The sequence below is a fragment of the Cervus elaphus genome, chromosome 31 (genome assembly GCF_910594005.1).
Source record: "Cervus elaphus chromosome 31, mCerEla1.1, whole genome shotgun sequence".
NCBI classification, from domain to species: Eukaryota; Metazoa; Chordata; class Mammalia; order Artiodactyla; family Cervidae; genus Cervus; species Cervus elaphus.
The window spans coordinates 36,171,644-36,195,577 of NC_057845.1; the positions used below are offsets into that span (position 1 = coordinate 36,171,644).

The window sequence follows — 23,934 nt, forward strand, 5'->3', positions numbered from 1 at the left end:
AGTAAAGTCAAGAACATTTGGAAGGCAAAGATCCACATATCTTTTGTACACATAGCGTGCTAGATTAAGATATGTTGTTGATGTTTGGGGTTTCCTGGCGGCTCAGTGGTAAAAAAAAAAAAAGTCCACCTGCCAATGCAGGAGATACAGGAGAGGCAGACTTGATCATTGGGTTGGGAAGATCCTCCAGAGAAGGATATGGCAACCCACTCCAGTATTATTGTCTGGGAAATCATACGGACAGAGCCTGGTGGGCTATAGTCCATGGGTTTGCAAAGGGTCAGACATGACTGAGCATGCACACACACACACACACACATTCTTACATATAGGATACATACATTCACACACATACCCATTAATTAGGTCCTGTTAATTTCTGTTTGATCTCTGAAATAGTTACTGAGTATTCACACATATATCTCAATATACCATTCCTTATACACTTAAATAATTAAAGAAAGCCATCAGAGGTTCCCATAGACAAACACATCCAAATACAAACCAACTGTAGGGTGTTCTGAGAGAGGTATTTACATAATTTGAGTTTCAACTATATAATGGGGCAATGGTAATTATTTTATAATAATGACATTTTATTGATTATATATGCTTTAATTAGACATTATACCAAGTACTTTAACTGCATTTTACATTTATTCTTCATAGAAAAGATATGAGATATGCACTACTGTTGTCTTTATATGAAGAAACTGTACAGAATATAAATAATTAGCCTAAGATCATAGAGCTAGAAAACAGAAAAGTTGATATTGTAATATTGGTTTACCTATAATATTGGTTTACCTAACCTAGATTTTTTTTTAACATACCAATGCTGTAATATTGGTTTACCTAACCTAGATTTTTTTTAACATACCACATGAAAAGTATAAAAAATTTTTATTCCTGATGCATAATTTTCTTCCTGATCATAATGAGTTCTTTTAAAGTCCTGTTATGTTTCTTAGTATAAAGAAACCTGTGTGCAATCAATGAGCATATATTATGATTAATTAATTAGAAAATTGAGATTTTTTTCACAATATAAATAAGCTATGTTCTAGTTTAATTGCTTTCATAACCAATACTTCTGTTGTTTTAAAAAATAGAAGTAATATTATGTCTGCTTTTTAATAATAAAGCTAAAATACAATTCTACACTCAGGTAAATCCAGCTGAAGTTGTGGAAACAATATAGAAACATGATTTTTCAAAATTAATAATTTTAATGCTTTTTATTTCTTACACACATTCAGTATTCTGTCTAGTTATATGAGTTAAAAAATATTTCACCCAGTACGTAAAGATTTGTAAACATATTGTTTATATTAAGTGTCTGTTTTTTCCCCCGCTTTCTATACTTCAATGTCTGGTGTTTGGCACTGATGTTCAATACAAACATCTGGATTTTACCTCAAATACTTAGAATTGTTGACATAGCAATTTTTGATAGTATTATAAGTGAGGAACATATAAAAACAACGAGCTTGATATAAACTATAAGAAGGGTGTAGGAGTTAGGAAAAATGAGTGCAAATTGAGAAAAGTGGTGCAGAGATCTGGGTCAGAGAGAGAAGGTCAGAAAGATGAAGAGAAAAGTCTCGAAAGGTATGTAGCAGATGACTGAAAACAGATGCTGGCAGCAGTCAGCCGAGAGGAGATGATGATTCGGAAGGTTATTTATCCTTTAAAGAAAGAGAAACAGAAATGGCCTTCTATATCCAAGGGAAAGACTGAAAAGGGGTATTTCTCATCCACCTTTGAAGAGAAAAATCATGAAGGCAAGCCCAGTGTGTGTGTCCCACGGGCAGGATCGTTGTTCTTGAAAAAATGCAGTTATTATTAGTATCTACTGAAAAGATTGTAAAGCATTAGAAAGTTACCGTAAAAAGGAAAGACGAAGAATGCAGATGCTCTCAGTTATTATCATTATTATTTCAATATTACTTCATTTGCCATTCCCCCTTTTTCTATGACTAGAAATATTTGAAAAGTAGAGGATTAGGAAATGGTTAAGGGTTAATGCAATTATCCTGATTTGAGATATTTGTGCTACAAAGTTTAAATAGATTTTTCAGTTTTGTTTGTACTTTCAGTGTAATGTTTTAGTAAAAATGGATAGCAAATTTCCTTTTGTAGTATCAGATAATGTCTTCAAGGGAAATATTGAAGAATTGTCTCTTATAGAAAGATTTTAAAATTTATACATTTAAAATGACAGTATTAATTAAATAAGATCATCAAAGATTGATTTATCTTTGATTATAATTTGTTTTTCTAAAGATTATTTGAAGGAATATCAGAAAAAATACCAGAACTCAGATAAATATCTTTAAATTATAAAATCAAGGTCATAGATTTAAATTTATCTTTTATAGAAGACCTTTTAAGAACTGATCTAAACTAGTGAAAAAAATTTAGCTGAAGGCATTAATAGTAGTTTATTTCAAGAAGTTCTATCAGCTCATTTTCCGATAAGCAAAAGGTTAAGCATTACTCAAATGTGGGAAGTTACAGAATAATAAAATGCTATCTGTCATCATGGCAATATTTCAGTATGTTGTCATGATGAGAAAACTATTTTCTTGGATTTGGAAAAGAAGATTAATATTGCTAGCTACTTGCCAAATACGATATTTTAAAATATCCTATTTCATTCTTAAAATGGTAAACATTATCCTATTTTTCAAATACACAAAGATACAGGAATGTTATGTGTATGTGTCAACTAGTTTAATGCATTTGGTACAAAATCTGCATTACTGAAATCTAATCATTTTAGATACAGACTGCAAAGGGTGTTCTGTCAAGTGAAAAACTTGAATCAAGCAATATGAAGGCAGTATGTAACCTACTAAATTATCCATTTGAGGTTATGGTCTTGATTTTGTTTAAGCAAAATTTCTTGAATTAGACATGAAATGTAATCAACAGGTCTCTTAATGTGTCATGTTTTTCCATAAGGTTCTTCCCTTTGTTTGCACAGCTGCTTTCTAGAGACCTGTATATCACATTTCCCTTACATTATTGTCATTGCTGTTTTAAACCTAGTGACCATTTCCAGGAAGAAAGTTGCTTGCACAAATGTTTGATCTTATGAAAACTTGATCCACTGTTTCATTATCATAGATAGCTTCAATTTTTGTAAAGTCAAGATATTTAGGTTCTTCCATATACTTTTAAACTGTGTCTTCATTAAAAAGGGAGAAATGTTTATGCAAATTTTAGCCATATAATATAGTATACGTATATATATATATAAAAAACATATTGCAACTGTGTTTCATTCAGTCACTAAAAATATTATGTTATTGGGCAATTGATACATAAATAGATTTTATTGACTTTGAAGAAATAGCTCATATCACAACTCAAACTAATATTTGGCTCCAAAATAAAACTGATAGATAGGCCAATAGTGATGTGATCTTAATGTTGAATTACATGATTGATTTTTGAGTACACGGACCCTGAACTCCTAATTAATCTCCCCTCTATCCTCATGCCCCATAATTCCCTTTGGTAACCATAAATTTGTTTTCTATGCCTGTGAGTCTGTTTCTGTTTTGTAAATAATTCATTTATATCATTTTTTTGGATTTCACACATAAGTGATATCATATCTTGTCTGACTTATTATCTTTGTCTGACTTATTTCACTTAATATGGTAATCTATAGGTCCATCCATGTTGCTGCAAATGACATTATTTTATTCGTTTTTATGGATGAGTAATAAATAATCCATTGTGTATATATCAATAACCTCAGATATGCAGATGACACCACCCTTATAGGAGAAAGTGAAGAAGAACTAAAGAGCCTCTTGATGAAAGAGGAGAGTGAAAAAGTTAGCTTGAAGCTCAACACTCAGAAAACTAAGATCCTACCATTTCTAAAAAAAAAAGAAAACTAAGATCCTGGCATCTGGTCCCATCACTTCATGGCAAATAGATGGGGAAACAGTGGAAACAGTGACAGACTTTATTTTTGGGGGGGCTTCAAAATCACTGCAGATGGTGATTGCGGTCATGAAATTAAAAGACACTTGCTCCTTGGAAGGAAAGTTATGACCACGCTAGACAGCATATTAGAAAGCAGAGATGTTACTTTGTTAACAAAGGTCCATCTAGCCAAGGCTATGGTTTTTCCAGTGCTCATGTATGGATGTGATAGTTGGACCATCAAGAAAGCTAAGTGCCGAAGAATTGATGCTTTGAACTGTAGTGTTGGAGAAGACTCTTGAGAGTCCCTTGGACTGAAAGGAGATCCAACCAGTCCATCCTGGAGGAAATCAGTCCTGGGTGTTCATGGAGGGACTGATGTTGAAGATGAAACTCCAATATTTTGGCCACCTGATGTGAAGAGCTGACTTATTTGAAAAGACCCTGATGTTGGGAAAGATTGAAGGCAGGAGGAGAAGGGGACTACAGAGGATGAGATAGATGGCATCACTGACTCAATGGACATGAGTTTGGGTAAACTCCAGGAGTTGATGATGGACAGGGAGACCTGGCATGCTGCTGTTCATGGCATCGCAAAGAGTTGGACACGACTGAGTGACTGGACTGGACTGTGTATATATACTGGATCTTCTTTATCCATTCATCTGTCAATGGACACTTAGATTGCTGACGTGTCTTGGTTATTGTAAATAGTGCTGCTATGACATTGGGGTGCACCTATCTTTTCAAAGTACAGTTTTCTCCAGATACGTGCCCAGGAGTAGGATTGCAGGATCATATGGTTCCTCTATTTTTAGTTTCTTAAGAAACCTCTGTACTGTTTTCCATAGTGGCTGCACCAACTTACATTCCCACCAACAGTGTTGGAGGGTTCTGTTTTCTCCACTCCATCTCCAACATCTGTTAATTGTAGGCTTTTTAATGATGGCTATTCTGACTGGTATGAGGTGATACCTCATGGTAGTTTTGATTGGCATTTCTTTAGTAATTAGAAGTATTGAGCATCTTTTCATGTGCTTGTTGGCCATCTTTATGTCTTCTTTGAAATGTCTATTTAGGTCTTCTGCCCATTTTTTGATTGGGTTATTTGGTGCTTTTTTCTTTTTTTTATATTAAACTGACTTGTTCATGTGTTTTGGAAATTAAACCCTTGTCAGTAGTATCATTTACAAATATTTTCTCCCATTCTGAGGGTTGTTTTTTCATTTTGTTTACAGTTTACTTTGCTGTGCAAAATCTTAATAAATTTTATAAGGTCCAATTTGTTCATTTTAAATTTTTATTTCTATTACTCTAGGAGATGGATCAAAAAATATTGTCATGAATTATGTCAAAGAGTGTTTCACCTATGTTTTCCTCTAAGAGTTTTATAGTAATTAATCTTACATTTAGGTTTTTAATTCATATTAAATTTTTTATATGGTGTTACAGAATATTCTAATTTCATTCTTTAACATGTAGCTGTCCATTTTCCTAGCATCATTTACTGAAGAGACTTTCTTTTTTCCATTGTATATTTTTTGCTGCTTTTGTCATAGAATAGCTGACCTGAAGTTATTTTCTTGACTAAGTAGATGATCCCAAATAGTGCATAATCCAGTTGCTTTCTAAAAATTAAATTTAATTTCAAATGTACAGAAGAAGAATGATGTTTGAAGTAATCTCTGAAACTGAAATATCTGGTCAATTTACACATTTTCTGCATTTTCAGTATTTGCTAGTGTCTCTGGAAAATGTAGTCTCTGTGCTTCTCTCTTAGCTCAGTTGGTAAAGAATCTGCCTGCAATACAGGAGACCCGGGTTCGATTCCTGGGTTAGGAAGATCCCCTGGAGAAGGAAATGGCAACCCACTCTAGTATTCTTGCCTGGAGAGTCCCATGGACAGAGGAGCCTGGCAGGAAACAGTCCATGGGGGTCTCAAGAGTCAGAAACTTAGTAACTAAACCACCACCACTGGAAAATGTATGGTGAAGGGGATTGGGAGATTGTTGGGATTTATTAGGAAGGATATTAGTTGGATAGGATAGAATTGTCCTCTTAAGCATCCCAGAATTGGGACATTCTTTCACATTTGTGATCTTGAGATCCCGGGTAATACATATACCTCAAGAAACCCTGGATGCCTACACAAAACAGAACAAAGAGGTTTTGTTTGAAGATACTCTTGCAACAGATTATATGAGTATGTCCGACTCTTTGCGACCCCATGGACTGTAGCCCACCACGCTCCTCTGTCCATGGGATTCTCCAGGCAAGAATACTGGAATGGGTTGCCATGCCCTTCTCCAGGGGATCTTCCCAGCCCAGGGATCAAACCCACGTCTCTTATGTCTCCTGCATTGGCAGGCAGGATCTTTACCATGAGGGCCACCTGGGAAGCCCCTTGCAACAGATTTTTTTAGTCACTCATTCATGTCCAACTCTTTTGCAACCCCTGCCAGGCTCCCCTGACCATGGGATTTCCCAGGCAAAAATACTGGAGTGGGTTTCTATTTCTCTAGAGAATCTTCCTGACCCAGGGATCAAAGCCGCATCTCCAGCTGGGCAGGAGGTTTCTTTACCCCTGAGCCACCTGGGGTTGTCTATATCTGTATCTTTACATCTTAATTTATATTGCTTATTGCAGACAGACCCTAGATCCTAGCTGACTTTGTGCTGCCCAATTAAGAAACAAAACTGAAAGATTTAAATCTCCTAGCTTCTCTCAAAGTATATGGAGGATCCCTTCTGTTTATGACATTAGGTTTTGATATGTACAGAATTGCAAGATGGAACTGAAAAGTGATGCCCTTTGAATATACTGGTTTTGTATAACAATACTAAGATTCTCTCATCTCCAGACTCCCTTCATACAAAGACACATTGAACTCCAGCTTTTGTGAACATGAGGTGTAAAAACTTGGAGGTTTTCAGCAGGCTTGGGATTTGCCTGGTAAGCCGAATGACGTGAAATAGTTTCTGATGTATCAACTGACACTTAATACTTTGTAGGTCTACTGTACTATCGTACAGGAGGTGGTGAACAAAACCATCCCAAAGAAAAAGAAAAGCAAGAAGACAAAGTGATTATTTGAGGAAGCTTTACAAACAGCAGAAGAATGAAGAGAAGCAAAGAGGGAAAGATACATCCAATTAAACAGAGTTCCAAGGAGTAGCTAGGAAAGACAAGAAGGCCTTCTTAATTGAACAGTGCTTAATAGTAGAAGAAAACAACAAAAGGGGAAAGACTAGAGATCTCTTTAGGCAAATTGGAAACATCAAGGGAGCATTTCATCCACAGGGGGGTACAATAAAGGATATAAATGGTAGAGACCCAGTAGATGCTGAAGAGATCAGAAGAAATGGAAAGAATATGAAGAAGAACTGTATAAAAAATAGACCTTAATGAACTGGATAACTTCGATAGTGTGGTTAGTCACCCAGAGCTAGACATTCTGGAGTTCTAAGTGGGCCTTAAGAAGTACTGGTAAATCTATGGCTGATTCATATCAATGTATGACAAGACCCACTGAAATGTTGTGAAGTAATTAGCCTCCAACTAATAAAAAAAATTAAAAAAAAAAAGAAGTACTGGTGTTAATAAATTCCAGCAGATGAAATTCCAGCAGAACTATTCAGATCCCTAAAGGAGGATGCCATCAAGGTTTTTCATTTATTGTGTCAGCAAATCTGGAAGACCCAGCAGTGGCCGCAGAACTGGAAAAGGTCAGTCTTCATCCCAATTCCCAAGAATGGTAGTACCAAAGAATGTGCTAACCATAAGACAATCGCACTCATTGCTCATGCTGGTAAGGTCATGCAGGCTAGGCTTCAGCATTATGCAAACTAAGAACTTTAGATATCCAAGCTGGATTTAGAAAAGGAAGAGGAGCTAGAGATCAAATTGTCAACATTTGCCGGATTATAAAGAAAGCAAGGGAAATTCAGAAAAATATCTACCTCTGTTTCATCAACTACACTAAAGCCTTTGTGTGGATACTGACAAACTGTGGAAAGCTCTTAGAGAAATGGGAATACCAGATCATCTTAACTGTCTTCTGAGAACTCTGTATGCAGGTCAAGAAGCAACAGATAGAACCTTGTATGGAACAACTGATTGGTTCAAGATTGGGACAGGAGTGCGACAGGGCTGTCTGCTGTCACCCTGTTTGTGTAACCTGTACGCTGAGCACATCATGAGAAATGCCAGGCTGGAATCAAGATAGGAGGGAGAAATATCAACAACCTCAGATATACAGATGATACCACTCTAATGGCAGAAAATGAAGAGGAACTAAAGAGCCTCATGGTGAGGGTGAAGAGGAGGAGTGAAAGAGCCAGCTTAGCACTGAATTTTAAAAAATCTAAGGTCATGGCATCTGCCCCCATTACTTCATGGCAAATAAAAGAGGAAAAAGCGAAACCAGTGACAGATTTCCTCTTCTTGGACTCTAAAATCACTGCAGACGGTGACTGCAAGCATGCTTCTTGGCAGGAGGGCGATGACAAACCTAGACAGTGTGTTGAAAAGCAGAGACTTTACTCTGCTGACAAAGGTCTGTATAGTCAAGGCTCTGGTCTTCCCAGTGATCACATATGGTTTTGAGAGCTGTACCGTAAAGAAGGCAGAACGCCAAAGAATTGATGCCTTCGAACTGTTGTGCTGGAGAAGCCTCCTGAAGGTGCCTTGGACAGCGAGGAGTCAAACCAGTCAATTTTAAGGGAGATCAACCCTGAATATTCTCTGGAAGGATTGACGCTGAAACTGAGGCTCCAGTATTTTGGTCATCTGATGAGCACAAATGACTTATTGGAAAAGTCCTTGATACTGGGAAAGATTGAGGGCCGAAGGAGAAGAGAGCATCATGGGATTAGATGGCTGGACAGCATCGTGGATGTCATGAACATGGACCTGGGCAAGCTCTGGGAGATGGTGAGGGGCAGGGAGGCCTGGGGTGCTGCAGTCCCTGGGGTCTCAAAGGGTAGAACGCGACTGGGCAACTGAACAACAACAACAACCCTTTGTAAGTCAGGGGGAAATTGAGCTGGATGTATGACTACAAGTGATTTTGTTTATGATTTTGAGAAGGGTATATGTAATTTTGCTTATGCGTGTTTCTAGTACAGTGCCCTCTCTGCTCCTTCGACTGGTGGGTGGTGTTCAGACGTTGACAAACTATATATTTCCTAAAAGTACCCCACAAAGAGAATTTTCTTTTGGACTTACCCCCTGCCTTCCTTCCTTCATCCTTTTTAGTATATGTGATAGATCAGAAAAAAGGAAGCATTTTCATTTTTATATGAAAGAGAGCATCTTTATTTTTTTTAAACTCCTGAATTTGTTCATTGTTGTTTAGTCACTAAGTGGTGTCCGACTCTGCAACCCCATGGACTGCAGCCCACCAGGCTTCCTTGTCCTTCAGTATCTCCTGGAGTTTGCTCCAACTCATGTCTATTGAGTTGGTGATGCCATGCAACCATCTCATCCTCTGTCACCCCTTTTTCCTCCTGCCTTCATTCTTTCCCAGCCTCAGAGTCTCTTCCAGTGAGTCAGCTCTTTACATCATGTGGGCAAAGTATTGCAGCTTCAGCTTCAGTATCAGTCCTTCCAGTGATGGACATTGAAAGTTTTCCATTGTCCAACTAATCCTCCTGTCTCTGGTCTATGTGACATGCCACGACTTTACCTCTGTGATTCTTTTTCTTCTGTATACCAATATAGTTGAGCTTTTCTCTATTTTAACATCAACCAGGCTTCCCGTAAAGATGACATTTTTCAACTGTACTTAACTCTTCAGAGTCAAGTTCCTTGAAGTCAGGCTGATGGTAATGGTTCCTTTTCACACACATTACTCTTTCAGAGCTGGGTTCTCAAACAAGTCTTCAGTGAACTCAAGAATTTGTTCTCAGTCAAAACTCTTGGAATCCTTTTATAATTTAATTCTGTTCAGTGCCACTCAATATTATTTTTTGGACTTATATAAATAAGTTTCCTTTCACATTTGCTTCTTTTTTCACTCCTGTCTTCATCTCCTCCTCTTCTCTTCTTCAGCCTCCTCCCTCTTCCTTCCAAATGTAAGTCACTCAGAGGTTCTTATATATTAAGGTCTGCAATCTTTCCTTCTTTAATTCCTAACATTATCTTTATTCTTCATTTTCCAGAATACTTTCTTCATTTTGCCATGTGTTGTCAGTTTTGTTTTACATCTGCACCTGACTTACTCGCTCTTCTTTCAGGCTCCATGTGTGCCTGCATGCTAAGAAGCTTTAGTCGTGTCTGACTCTGTGTGATCCCATGGACTATTGCCTGCCAAGCTCATCTGTCCATGGGATTCCCTAGGCAAGAATACTGGAGTGGGTTGTCATGCCCTCCTCCAAGGGATCTTCCCAACCCAGTGATCAAACTCAAGTTTCTTATGTCTCCTGCATTAGAAGGAGGGTTCTTTTTTAAAATTAATTTATTTTTTTATTGAAGGATAATTGAAAGAGGAGAGTGAAAAAGTGGGCTTAAAGCTTAACATTCAGAAAACTAAGATCATGGCATCGTCCCATCACTTCATGGCAAATAGATGGGGAGATAGTGGAAACAGTGTCAGACTATATTTTTGGGCTCCAAAATCACTGCGGATGGTGACTGCAGCCGTGAAATTAAAAGACACATACTCCTTGGAAGGAAAGTTATGACCAGCCTAGAATAGCATATTAAAAAGAAGAGACATTACTTTGCCAACAAAGGTCCGTCTGGTCAAGGCTATGGTTTTTCCAGTAGTCATGTATGGGTGTGAGAGTTGGACTGTGAAGAAAGCTGAGCGCCGAAAAATTGATGCTTTTGAACTGTGGTGTTAGAGAAGACTCTTGAGAGTCCCTTGGACTGCAAGGAGATCCAACCAGTTCATCCTAAAGGAGATCAGTCCTGGATGTTCATTGGAAGGACTGATGCTGAAGCTGAAACTCCAGTACTTTGGCCACCTCATGCAAAGAGTTGACTCATTGGAAAAGACCCTGATGCTGGGAGGTATGGGGGCAGAAGGAGAAGGGGACGACAGAGGATGAGATGGTTGGATGGCATCACCGACTCAATGGGCATGAGTTTGAGTAAACTCTGGGTGTTGGTGATGGACAGGGAGGCCTGGTGTGCTGCAGTCCATGGGGTCGCAAGGAGTTGGACACGACTGAGCGACTGAACTGAACTGAACTGAATTGCTTTACAGAATTTTGCTGTTTCCTGTCAAACCTCAAAGTGAATCAGCCATAGGTAAACATATATCCCCTCCCTTTTGAACCTCCCTCCCATCTCCCTCCCCATCCCACCCCTCTAGGTGGATACAGAGCCCCTGTTTGAGTTTCCTGAAGAAGGTGGGTTCTTTACCACCAGCGCCACCTTGGAAGCCCCTTTACTAAAGCCTTAGTAATCTTTATACTTTCATACCTATCATACTGGCTTTAAAGTAGTTCATTGAATTAAATTCCCTCTTCTTTCTTCTCTGCCATTAAACATTTCAGGAAAGCTATTCGTGTGTGTGTGTCCCCATGGTGCTTTTCTGAATGGACTGCACAGAGATATTTCCTAGAATGTAATGACAATTTGAATCTTGTGGGTGGGAATGGATGAATCCTAGCAAATTGTCTTGACTCATGCCGTGTCTCTGCCTCTCCTCTTCAGTCTCTCCCATTTTCGTACCAGGTTTAGATTTGTTGCACCCCATGCTTTTGTCATGGGGGGAGAGGGTAGGTAGGACACTTTTAGTCTGTTAAAATATGTAAGGTTGATGTTTTAACATTGTTCCTGAGGAAATCTTTCTGAAATTATAACCAAAATATATATATATATATATATAGAAGAATGAAAATTAATGTATTTTTACAGAGCTTATTATTCTGTAGCCTCTTGAACATATCTCGTGGCCAATCTAGGCTGACTTAGTTATACACTGATGCACCAGACTGGTCTTTCTTGAACTTGTCTGAGAGATGGAGACAAAGGATAGATAGTGTTGTGTGCAGCTGTGGCAGTGATATTTGACTTCTGGATGAATTTCTGTAGAGCTCATGGGTAGACTCCACTAACAGGTCCCTAAGTTTGAGTGACAGCTTGATTGAAGGTGAAAAATGGCAGAATTTGGTCACAGTTTTTTATGGACTAGAGAACTGCAGAAATAGTAGCAATTATACTTAATTATATTTATTTTTAATAAATAAATTTATTTATTCTAGTGCACTATGTTCTGTGCCCTAGAACATAGTCTCCTCTGGATTACTTTTCTTCATAGGGAATGAAGGCGGCATATATCCTACAAAATTGCCTGGCGAGAGAGTTGCTCTAAGAATCATTGAAATAGCCAGTTTTAGTGTTCATGAAACTTTTCTTGGTAAAAGGCACTTTCAAAAACAAAAATATGTAGATTGGTGACCATGAATGATAAAAAGAGTTCAGAGAAGGTAGCCTTGAAGTATAAATCTGAGAGATTTTCTCATGGGTTTACATGTGGGAGAAGATGAAAGCTGAACGTCTGAGCTCAAAAGGTGGAAATGTCATGTACTCAGGGCAGGCTAGTGATAAGCCTCGGGTTACAGAGGTTTCTTCTGAAGTCTTCTGCACATCTGAGCCTTCTGTACATGCATTTGTTTCCCAAAAGAGGATTATCCTTTTTGACTGATCGATCCTCACTCAGAATTTGGTGCATTAGTACTTGACTTCCACAACATTCTCTAAATTCAAATCTCTTGGATTGTAAAAATTTTAACACAGGCCTTGAGAGTTTGGCAGGCAGGAGTCAATTTGGTTTAAACAGACCAAACAATTGAACAGATTAAAAACCAATGCTAGGTTACTTCAGGCCAGAAACTAAAATAAAGATTAGATATTACATATTCTAAGTATTAACTCAAGTGGAAATTTTTAGAAAATTAATCTATACACACAGCAAGAATACTGAATATTTTTAATGCTAAACACATCTTCACCAATTTTTAAGGCATCTATGCAATATGTTTTTATTATATAAGTTTCCTGGAGAGAGAATTTATTTCTCTTTTGATGGTTTACTGAGGAAACAAAGCATTTGCCTCATTGTACTCTTTTTGTTTTGGAGGGTCTTACATTTGAGAGGTTGGCTCATGGATCTATTTTTGTTTTATATCAATTCTTTTGTCTATCAATTCATGAACATCTTGTTCCTAAACACTCATTTGCAGATAAACTTGCTGAGATTGGTGGTAGTAGTATATTGATAAAAGGGTTTACCACAATTTGTTAATCCATTCACCTGCTAATGACCATTAGGTTATTTCCACTTTGGAATATTAAACTAAAGCTTCAGTGAGCATATTTCTGTAAGTCTTTTCATGGAGCATGCTTGCTTTTTGGGTAAATCCTAGAGGTAGACCGGCTGGATTATATGATACATGGATATTTTGCTTTTTTTAAAAAAAAAAGAAGTCAGTCTTTTCCCAAACTTCTTGATTTATTACATACTTTAGCCAGCAGTGTATGAGAGTTCCATTTTCTCTACCTCCTTAATAGAGTTGGCTTAGTATGGCCATCTTTTAAAATATTAGCTGTTCTAATAGGTATATAATTGTCTCTCATATAGTTTCAGTTTGCATTTCCTAATGAATAATAATGTTGAATATCTTTTCATGTGGTTATTTCCCATTCACATATCATCTTTGGAAAGCTGTCCAAATATTTTGCTCAGTTTTTATTGGATTGTTTGCTTTCTTAAGCTCTCTCTATAAACTCTTAATAACAATAATTGCAAATATTTTCCCCAAGTTTATGATTTGTCTTTTTATTTTCTTAATAGTGTCTTATAAATAGCAGAAGCTTTTAATTTTGTGAAATTCAATTTATTCACTTTTTCTTTTATTAATTTTACTTTTGGTGACACATTTAAAAATCTATGCCAAAATCACAAAGATTTTCTCCTGTGACTTTTTTTTCCAGAGCTTTTGTAGTTTTAGGTTTTATGTTAGATCTATGATCCCTTTATGAATTGATTTTGTGTGTAATGTAAGGTATGAACCAAAGTTTATGTTTTGCAGTTGTATACACCTAATTATTACAATGTCATTAGAAAGTGTTATTCTCCACTGGATTACCTTTATACTTTTTTCAAAAATCAGCTATCAATATATGTGTGGGTCTATTTCTGGACTTTCTATTCTCTTCCCTTGATCCATTTGTCTACCTTTATGCCAATACCAGACAGTTTTGACTATTGTTGCTTTTTTAATGTCTTGAAATCAGTTAATGTTGTCCTACCAACTTTCTTCTTTTTCAAAGTTGTGTATTCTAGCTCCTTTGCATTTCAACTCTTTACCTTAGGTTTTGATAGTGTTAACATCTTACATAATCATGGCATATTTATCAAAAAAAAAATTTAACATTGGTACAATATTATTAACTGAACAGGTTTTAATATAATAGAACTGCACCAGTTTTTTTCTTTAGTATCTTCTTTCTGACCCAGGAACCAGGCCAGTATACCAAGTTGCCTTTAATCACTATATTCAGATTTCTTCAGTATGTGATAATTCCTCTGTCTTTCCTTGTTTTTCTTGACTTTGGAACATTTGAAGACTGTTGGTGAAATATTTTGTAGAATTTTCCTCAATTTGGACTTGTCAAGTGTCTTTTCATGATAAGATTGAGTTCATGGATTTTGAAAAGTGTATTATCTTTTTGACATATTTTTTAGATTTGACCTGATAAAATTTTGTTTGGAAATCTTGCATCTATGTGAAGAATAGTGGTCTGTAGTTTTTAAAAATCTAATAATGTTTTTGTTTGAATTTGGTATCAGGTAATAGCTAACTTGCAGAATGAGTTAGGAAAAAATTGTTCCCTTTTAATTTTCTGGAAGAGTGTTTGCAGAATTGGTATTCTTCTTCTTAAATGTTTTGTGGAATGCACCGTGAAGCCACCAGGGTCTTGTGTTTTCTTCGTGGTAAAGCTTTAAGATCCAATTCAATTTATCTAGTAGATATAGGGATCTTCAGGTTTTCCATTTATTCTTGAGTGAGCTTTGGCAATTTTCATCTTTCAAGAAATATGCCCCTTTCCTCTGAGTTATCTAGTATATTGGCATAATATTATTCACAGAAATATCTTCTTATCTTTTTAGATATCTGCAGAGTCCATAATGGGCTTCCCTGGTGGCTCAGAGGGTAAAGAATCCACCTGCGATTCAGGAGACCTGGGTTTGATCCCTTGGTTGGGAAGATCCCCTGAAGGAGAGCATGGCAACCCACTCCAGTATTCTTGCCTGGAGAATCCGCATGGACAGAGGAACCTGGCGGCCTACAGTCCATGGGGTCGCAAAGAGTCGGACTCGACTAAGCATAGTACAGGGTCCATAGTAATGCCAGCTCTCTCATTCCTGATATTTGTATTTTATGTCATTGTCTTCCCCTGATATATCTGGTTAAATACTTTCTATTTCATTGATCTCACAAAACCAGCTTTTTATATTCTTGCTTTTCTTGTTTCTATCTTATTTAGTTTCCAATCTCTATAATTTTCTTTCTTCTACTTAATTAAATAAGAAGTTTCCCTGAAAAAGGAAATGGCTACCCACTCCAGTGTTTTTGCCTGGAGAATTCCATGTAGAGAGGAGCCTGGCGGGCTACAATCCATGCAGTCACAAAGAGTCGGACACGACTGAGCAATGAACACTTTCAGTGATAGTGGATATTCACTTTTGGTGATAGCGGATATGCTTGTCTGTTATCAATCTATAATGGGAATAGCTCATATTTCAGTGCCAACTGAATGATTTGATTTTGATTTCAGTTGGAGGTTTTTTTCATTAATTAGTTTTTTCTTAGTAGTTTACTGAGTTTTCTCAGAAATGGACATTGATTATATAAAATTAGTTTTGAACACATATTGAGTTTTTTGTGAATTATGAGCATGACAAATTAAATGTTTCCTAATGATAAATCATTACATAGTTTGAATGAGATGAAGTTGGTGCTAGCAGAGTATTATGTTATTGAAATGTTAAATGTTTTATTTTATTTTGGAGTTTTGCATATGGTATGTGTTATTACTTTCAGTTTTGAACTATTTTTGTTATGTTTTAATATCAGATTTACATATAGCAGTTTCACGGAACAAATTTATAATATTTCTATGTTCATTATACTCTGACAAAGTTTGTATAACATTATAAATATATCTTCATTGAAAGTTGGAAAGGACTCAACTGAAAGAAGAATTTGAGCAAGAATTATTTGAGAATTAATTCTTTCGTAAGTCATAATTATTTTTTCCCATCTTTATAGCTTCATTCAAATCTCCACAATGTCTTGAGTTGTATTTAATGTTTGTATGCTTTAGTTAAAGCATGTTCTTTGAAACAGGAATCTTATTTGCTGAGTAGGTTTGAAAGTGGAAAAAATTCAGAAATGTAATTTTTCTGTCTTAAATTTTTCTTTGTCTTAAATTCTTGTTAGTTCCATTTGTTTTGAATTTCTTTATTCTTTTCCATATGATAGCAGGATTTCCACACTGCATTCTTCTCCTCCCCACTTTTTTTTAAAGTTTCATTGCATCTGGGTGCCAGAACTTGGTTCATCCTTTAATGGTTCACTTTTCAGTGAAATTTTGTGTCAGATGTGTCTTTTCAAATTAGCGTCAGGTTATGTATTCTTAAACCTTGTATTGAAGTTAGGAAACAGGGAAAAATACACATAGAGTAAATGTTAGAGCTCAATTATCACAAAGTGAATTCACCTACACTGTCAGCATCCAGGCCAACAAACAGAACATTATCACCACCCCACAAGCCTTGTGTGCCCTTGTAATCTCCACTTCCCCCAGATGTATTATTATCTTGACTATGAGTACATAGTTAGTATGAACTGATTTTGTACTTTTATACATAAAATTACAAGTGAGTTTTTGTGCATATACTTTTCAATCAGTATTTTTTATGTGATATTCATTCATGTAGTTCTATGATGTTAGATTTTCTGTTAATTTTCATTGTTTGGTATTTTATTGAATGAATATATCACAATTTACTTATATATTCTATTATTGGTTGAAAGTTAATTCTAGTTTGAAGCTATTAGGAATAATACTCCATGAATATCCTAGTATATGTATTTTGGTGCCAATATTCATGCATTGCATGCCTCTTGAGATGTATCTAAGAGTGGAATATAATATATACATATGTATGTATGCATATATATATAATATACTAATTAAGCTATGTAATCACCAGTTATTAGCTTTGTAAGTTTTCATATTATTTTAGTCACATTCTGATAATGTGTAGTAGTATCTCTCTGTAGTTTAAATATGCGTTTGACTGGTTTCTAACAATCCTGAACATCTTTTCATATTGCATTAGTATTTGGATATCCTCTTTTGTGAAGTGCTCATTCCGTGTTTTGCCTGTCATTCTAACTGCACTGCTTATCTTATCTTAGTAACTTGCAGAAATTGTAATGAGTATGAGTCTCTTTTTCAGATATATGCATTCAGATATATGCAAATATTTATTTTTCTCATTCTTTGATGGCATTTCTTGATGACTGAGAATTTTTGATTTTAGTTTATCAATTTTTAATGGTTATAGCTTTCTATGTTTTAAGAAATCTTTCCATACATCAAGGTCATGGTGTTACTCTATATTACTATATAGATGTTTTTTAGAATGTGATATATATGCAGTAGGGTGTGCTGTTCCCTCCCCTCTTTAAAGTATTGATGTTAAGACACAACACACAAAATCCAGCAATAACAAGTAACTTAGTTGTTACTATTCATGCATGTTGCGTGCTCAGTGGTGTCCAACATTTTGGGACCCTATGGACTGTAGTTTACCAGGCTCCTCTGTCCGTAGGATTTTCCAGGCAAAAATATTGGAATGGGTTGCCATGTCCTTCTTCAGGGGATCTTCCACACTCAGGCATCAAACTCATATATCCTGCATTGGCAGGCAGATTCTTGACTGCTGAGCCACCAGGAAGCCCTATTCATGCAGGCAGAAGCAAAATGAAGAAGTTCTTTGGGTGAGGAGTAACTGTCTCTCACCAGCAAGAGTTTGCTTTTGGATTTGTGGCAGAGGAAAGGGAAGAGAGTGACAAAGGTTATGGGGGAAAGATAAATAAACATAAATATATTAGTTTAGATGAGATATGCCTAGAGAATAAGTGGAATTGAATAGAAAAAAGAGTATAAGAAATAGTGGAATTGAATAGAAAAAAAGGTGAATTAATATATGAAAGAGATAAAATCAACAGATACTGGTATCTAGATGGTTTTGGAAGGTGAATCTGTCCAGGATAATTTCAAAGATTTTGAATTAGATGACTAGTTTAGGGACCAAGATAGAAGATGCAGAAAAGATGATTTCTTTACAAGGAGCAATAACTTTATTGATTCTTATATGTTGGTGTTTGAATTGTTTTGGAGATTTTGGGGTAGAGTGGGACATGACTGAGTGACTAAGCATGCACACTCGCATATAAGAAGAACTTCCATTTTACTTTAAGAGTCTATTATTTCATGCAATAAATTTATCTCAATTTTTTTAACTAAAGCAATCATTGAAAGAATACCCCAAATAGCTATTACCTATTACTGAGCATCTCCTATATCTTGGGGACTGTTATACATTTTAGGTATATTATTTAGTCTTTAGTCCAATAAATTAAACATTATATTTACCTATTTTACATGTGAGCAGCTGAATGTTTAGAAAATTTTACTCAAAAGTTACACACAGTGACTTTAGATTACACAAATTTTACTCAAAAGAACACAGAGTAGTTCTTTTGTCACTATAAATTGTTTGAGAAAATTAATATCCCTATCAGGCCCTCTCTGAAACCTCTTCACTGTTTTGTTAACAGGTGTCATTTCCTTAAGAGGAAAAAACTCTAGGAAGCTAAAGAGAAGACAGAGAAGAATCTCAATTGGTGACACTTTTTTTCCAACCTCATTTACACCTCAATTTTGAGACCCCTATAATATTTAGGAATTAACAGAAAGGTTACAAGACAGATGTTTGACACTTCTTAAGTTATTTGTTTAGAAGTATTTGTTGTCCATGGAATCCAGCTAAAAGACTGTATCAGTTACCGAAACATCCCTGCAAGCCAACTGCTTTCAGAAAGACCTCTATAACTAGCACAAGATGGTGCCCCTAGCATATTATGATCAACACTTCGTGCCCTTAGAACACTCTTACCAACTGGCCGCAACCAGCTCATTAGCACGTCAATATGCAGATGAAAAATTAAATCAACCCAATAACCAACCTGTGGTCAGAGTACAATCCCATAGTAATAACCTTGTAGTGCCTCCACCAAACTCTAGCCAGAAGGTACAGAGATGCTCAGAGTTGCCCTCTGTCACGTCTCAGGACACAATTACAGGGGACTGCTATAACAGGGTTCTAAAATCACCATTATCTCACGCCAAACGTCAGGCCACACCTTCACTACGCCTCCAGCGGAGAACTCCCTTGTGGCCTAATAAGAAAGCCCTGAGCGCGCCTTTGTCCCACCCTAAACCTCAGAACACATCTTCATTTGACCTCATTAAGACATTGTCACCAGAGCCCAGTCAAACAGACTGGAGCTCACAGTTATCCTTTCCTAAACCTCAGAATACATCTTCCCTAGATCTTTTCTGGACATCACCTCCACTGAAGTCTATTCGAAGAGTGTCAAGTTCATCACTATATGTCAATCATCAAGAAACTCCTTCCCCAGACTACCTATGGACATCATCATCTTTGGAATCTAATCAAAGAGCCTTTAGTTCAGCATTACCCCAGTCCAAGCCTCAGAAAGCCTCTTCATTGGACAGCCTGTGGTCATCTTTATTAGAGCGCAATCAAAGATGCTTGAGCTCACCATCTCTCAACTCTACATCTCAAATAAATGACTTGTTTCAGACATCACCTGAAGCCCAGCATTTGGAGCCCAGTCAAATGACTCTGAGCTCATCATTACCTGACCCCAGACTTCAGACACCACCTGTATTGAGGTCCAATTCCAGTGTTCTGAGATTACCACTGTCCAATTCAAAACCAAGAAAGTCACCTTTACCACACTCTGTCCACCAGTCAAAGAGTTTGCCGTTGTTCCAGCCCAAAACACTTGATCATGACTTCAGGACCCCGAGCTCAGCAATGTGTCACTCCAGATTGCAGGACACCACTTCACCAAGTGACAAACACAAAGCCAGAGATCTTTCCTCACCTCATCCCAAACCAAATGTCTCAGGTCAATCGTTATTCAGCTCCAGGCACTCCATGAGGAGCATAGCTGCTTTAACACTGGGCTCCAGACTCCAGCGAAAAAGCAGTTTCGGTCATTGTGAAGAGACAGGACCCAGTAAAGAAATTCCATGGACTTTAGATTACACTCAACCCTGCATTGTTAAAGGTGGAACTGTCCCCAGTGATGTGGTAAATAAAATCGTCAATTCTCTCTCCAAGACCAGAATCCAGAGGGATCTCTGTAGGCAGATTCTCTTTCGAAGGATGAGGGGAAGACCAAACCCTCGTCCTGGCCCCCGCCTTTCATCAAGTTATATGGTTTGCTTGGCCTGTGCTTCCTGCATCAGATCTCATTGCAGCCATCTTACAGGAAGGAAGGACCCCCACGCCGCCACACTCTTTGTCATCCCAACTCCTGAGCTCACTCCTGAGAAAGAGATAACAGTGAAACTAGTTTTTATCCTTTCCCTACCAGAGACTACTTTTTTGCTCCCTGTGAAAGAAAATCAGCCTGATGAAGCCCCTGAAGACAATCTTGAAGGAATGGAGAAGATATCAAACGTTTTCCCTACCTCGGAATCTGATATCACTCTGGGAGCTAATGAGAAGAAGACCTGGCTGACAGTAGCCCCCGAAAAGCAAGCTGTAAGCCAACAGCCCCAGGCTGTAGACTGGCTGCTCTATGTGAAGAAAAACAGTAGCCCTCAGTTCCAGTCCGTACTCCCGTCCTCTTCCTCCTCCACGTCTTTGTCCTCCTCATCCTCTTCATCTTCCTCCTCCTCTTCCTTTTCCACCATAGCCCCCTTACCCCCTCCTCCTCCTCCAAAAGAGTCTGCCGTCTCAGACTGTGTGGTCACTAAGTTACTTAGTTACCACCGGTTGCCTCCAGGGGTCTCCTGGCTTGAGTTTATATGTAGTAAAAATCACCAGCCACTTCCTGGAAAACCACGTCCAAGTCAGTCACCATCTCCCAAAGCAAGGCCTATGAGGAATAGCACCACAGTTAAAAGGAGAAAGGGGCCCAAGACAGTGTTCAAAATTTTCCAGACAAAGTTTCAAAATGAGAGAAATCTTGATTAAATTAACTTTTTGTTTCTTTGAAGGCAGTTGACCTCTTAGTTCTTTGACATTAGTTTGATTTCCTATCATGCTTATTAAAATTCTTAGTATTAACTAAGTGTGCCTCTATATTTCAGCTGATAAAGCAATTAGTTAAGGGGAACTATTACTTTTAAGTCTATTTGAAGAGTCTTAAATAATAGACTTATTAATAGTCTTAAATAATAGACTAATAATAGTCTTAAATAATAGACTATGAACTTCTAGAAGCCCAAAATGGAATCCTATGTTTTTAACCATGTGCCTGGCTTACAGTAGCCACTAGAAAATAATGTTAAATGAATTAATAATAATTGACCACAGACCATAAATATCTTATTTGTCTTGCCTTGAACAGTATCCAACTCACTGTTATCCTCCTTCCTCATAAGGCATAATAGTGATGATATCCTTAAAACAACTTATGCTAATCTGGTTCCCTATCTCAAAAGAAAATTAAGATCATGTTTAACTGTTAATACATATAGGAAGGAATCTTTTCAGTCATGTGTTCCTAGAGAAAATTCTATGGTAAGATCCCACACTCTTAAATGCAACAATTTATTCAACCTTAGCAAATCTCAGAAAAGAATAACCAACTGGTACAGATAACCCTACCTCATGCCAACGGTACCAATATTTAAATTATAGGCTGTAAAGTCACCTGCTCATCACTTCTACTTATACAACATAAATGAGTTAATAAAAATGTTTAAAAAATTGTTTCTGTTCCACTGGGTCTACTAGTAGCGGGAAGAAAAGGGAATTGTCTTACCTACTACCTTAAATAATTATACCTATCCGAAAGAGCTAGAATTAGTTTCTCTTGCAGACACTGATGACTCACAATTCTACCTCTCCACTCTACTTCTTTCTAATCACTAGATTGCATATCATACATTCCAACTGGAACATTGTGCAGGCATCTTAAACTCAACATAACCAACCCAGAATTTATCATCTTTACCTTTACACTTGGCATCTACACATTACAGTCCTTTGTCCTCTGTGTTCCCTGTTTTAGTGGATGTTCCACCATCTGTCATGGAGTCTGTTTTCTCATTGTCCATCCTCCTCCAAGTCTGTGAGTTCCATGACCTTATTCTCTATAGAATCTAGCTTTTTTCTCCAGCCCTATTGCCACTGTTCTAGTTGTGGTCACAGATTTGTCAGCTGGATTACTGAAATAACTCCTAAACATGCATTTTAACTTTTGAACGTATTTCTGAGATCAAAGTTGATGATACCATTTCACTGTTGGTAACCCTTTTTCATTGCCCATTGTTCTCTTAGGAAAGTCTTAATTCCTTCTGTGATTGAGTCATGATAATTTTCAAGACTGATTTCTTTCTCTTTTCCAGTCTCAGCCACATTAATTTCTTTACAGTGGGAAGCAAGCCTCCTACATTTCCAAATCAACAATTCTGGTGTCCAGAATGATCTTTCCATTTATACATTTTTGCTCTACAGAGCTCTAAAATCTTCTGGGAAGCCTTTTCCTGATCCACTTACAACTGAAGGGTTTAGTTGGCTTTCTTATTACCATGAAACTTTATTTTTACTCTTTATACTGATCTTCACCATAATATAAACCAATCGTTTCTTGTCTGTCTTCACTCACTAGAATGAAAACTTATTTTTCACCATTTTATGTCTGTTTTTTATGTAGTCCTTGAAATACAGTATATTCCCTAAAATATGTATTAAGATTGAGTTAATGCTAGTGAAGCTCTTCATCTTTTTAAAATTCTCTGAAATAAGTAATGCTTCATCTATTTGCTTTTTCCCATACTAGTATTGAATTGTTTTTTGTACCTTTTGTCTTGGTGAGAACATATATAAAAATATTATAGTAGTCATCTTTGTCTTATTTCTTATATTAAAAGTATTCCTTTCTAGTATTTCAGTACTAAATATGATGTTGCATAGCTGACCAGTGATGATGAGGAAGAACTTAGGTGTGTGATAATGTGTTCAAGGATTTCTCCATCCTCTTTAGAAAATCCTTGATATGTGCTTAATTCACCCTGAGCATCTGTTTTGATGACACACATCACTTGTATAATATGTTCTCTACTAAACTGAATTCTATGTGTGGAGATCCTGTGTCTATCATGTTTACTACTAACCTCTTTGGACCTAACGAAACCTGACATATACTAAGATTTCAATAAATATTTATGAAATTAAATCAAGGAGTTCAACTGATTTTTATTTGTTGATGTAATTTACATGTTTGTTTCCATTGTTTATCTTATTCTCTAATCTTTATGCCTCATTGTAATTTTTTATTTTTCTTTATTTTTGAACTATGATTTAATTAATTGTTTTTAACTTCTTTACTGTTTTGCGGGCTTCCCTCGTGGCTCAGCTAGTAAAGAATCCGCTTGCAGTGCGGGAGACCTGGGTTTGATTCCTGGGTTGGGAAGATCCCCTGGAGAAGGGAATGGCTACCTACTCCAGTATTTTGCCCTAGAGAATTCCATGGACTCTATAGTCCATGAGATCACAAAGAGTCAGACATGACTGAGTGACTTTCACTTCACTTCACTTCACTTACCGTATTGGCAGTTATTTATTTTGTTCTTAATCAGAACAGTGTCTACTTCGAATATTATTTAAGAGAATTCTGTAACCATATATT

At 36.8% G+C, this 23,934-nt stretch overlaps 1 protein-coding gene across 2 annotated transcripts in view; it reads left to right on the forward strand.

Moving 5' to 3' along the window:
* The window catches only part of LOC122687457 (casein kinase 2 subunit alpha' interacting protein), a 36,922-nt gene extending 15,389 nt beyond the window's left edge, over nucleotides 1–21,533 (forward strand). Inside the window, exons 1-2 of one of the 2 annotated variants that reach the window (XM_043892983.1) lie at nucleotides 8,495–8,627; nucleotides 18,817–21,533. In XM_043892983.1, the coding sequence (XP_043748918.1) occupies nucleotides 19,101–21,272 (2,172 nt within the window). In that variant the 5' untranslated portion in view covers nucleotides 8,495–8,627; nucleotides 18,817–19,100 and the 3' untranslated portion in view covers nucleotides 21,273–21,533. Of the gene's footprint in view, nucleotides 1–8,494; nucleotides 8,628–18,816 lie in introns of those variants that run through there. The other variant, XM_043892984.1, reaches the window with a different exon arrangement.
* The last annotated feature ends 2,401 nt before the right edge of the window (nucleotides 21,534–23,934 follow it).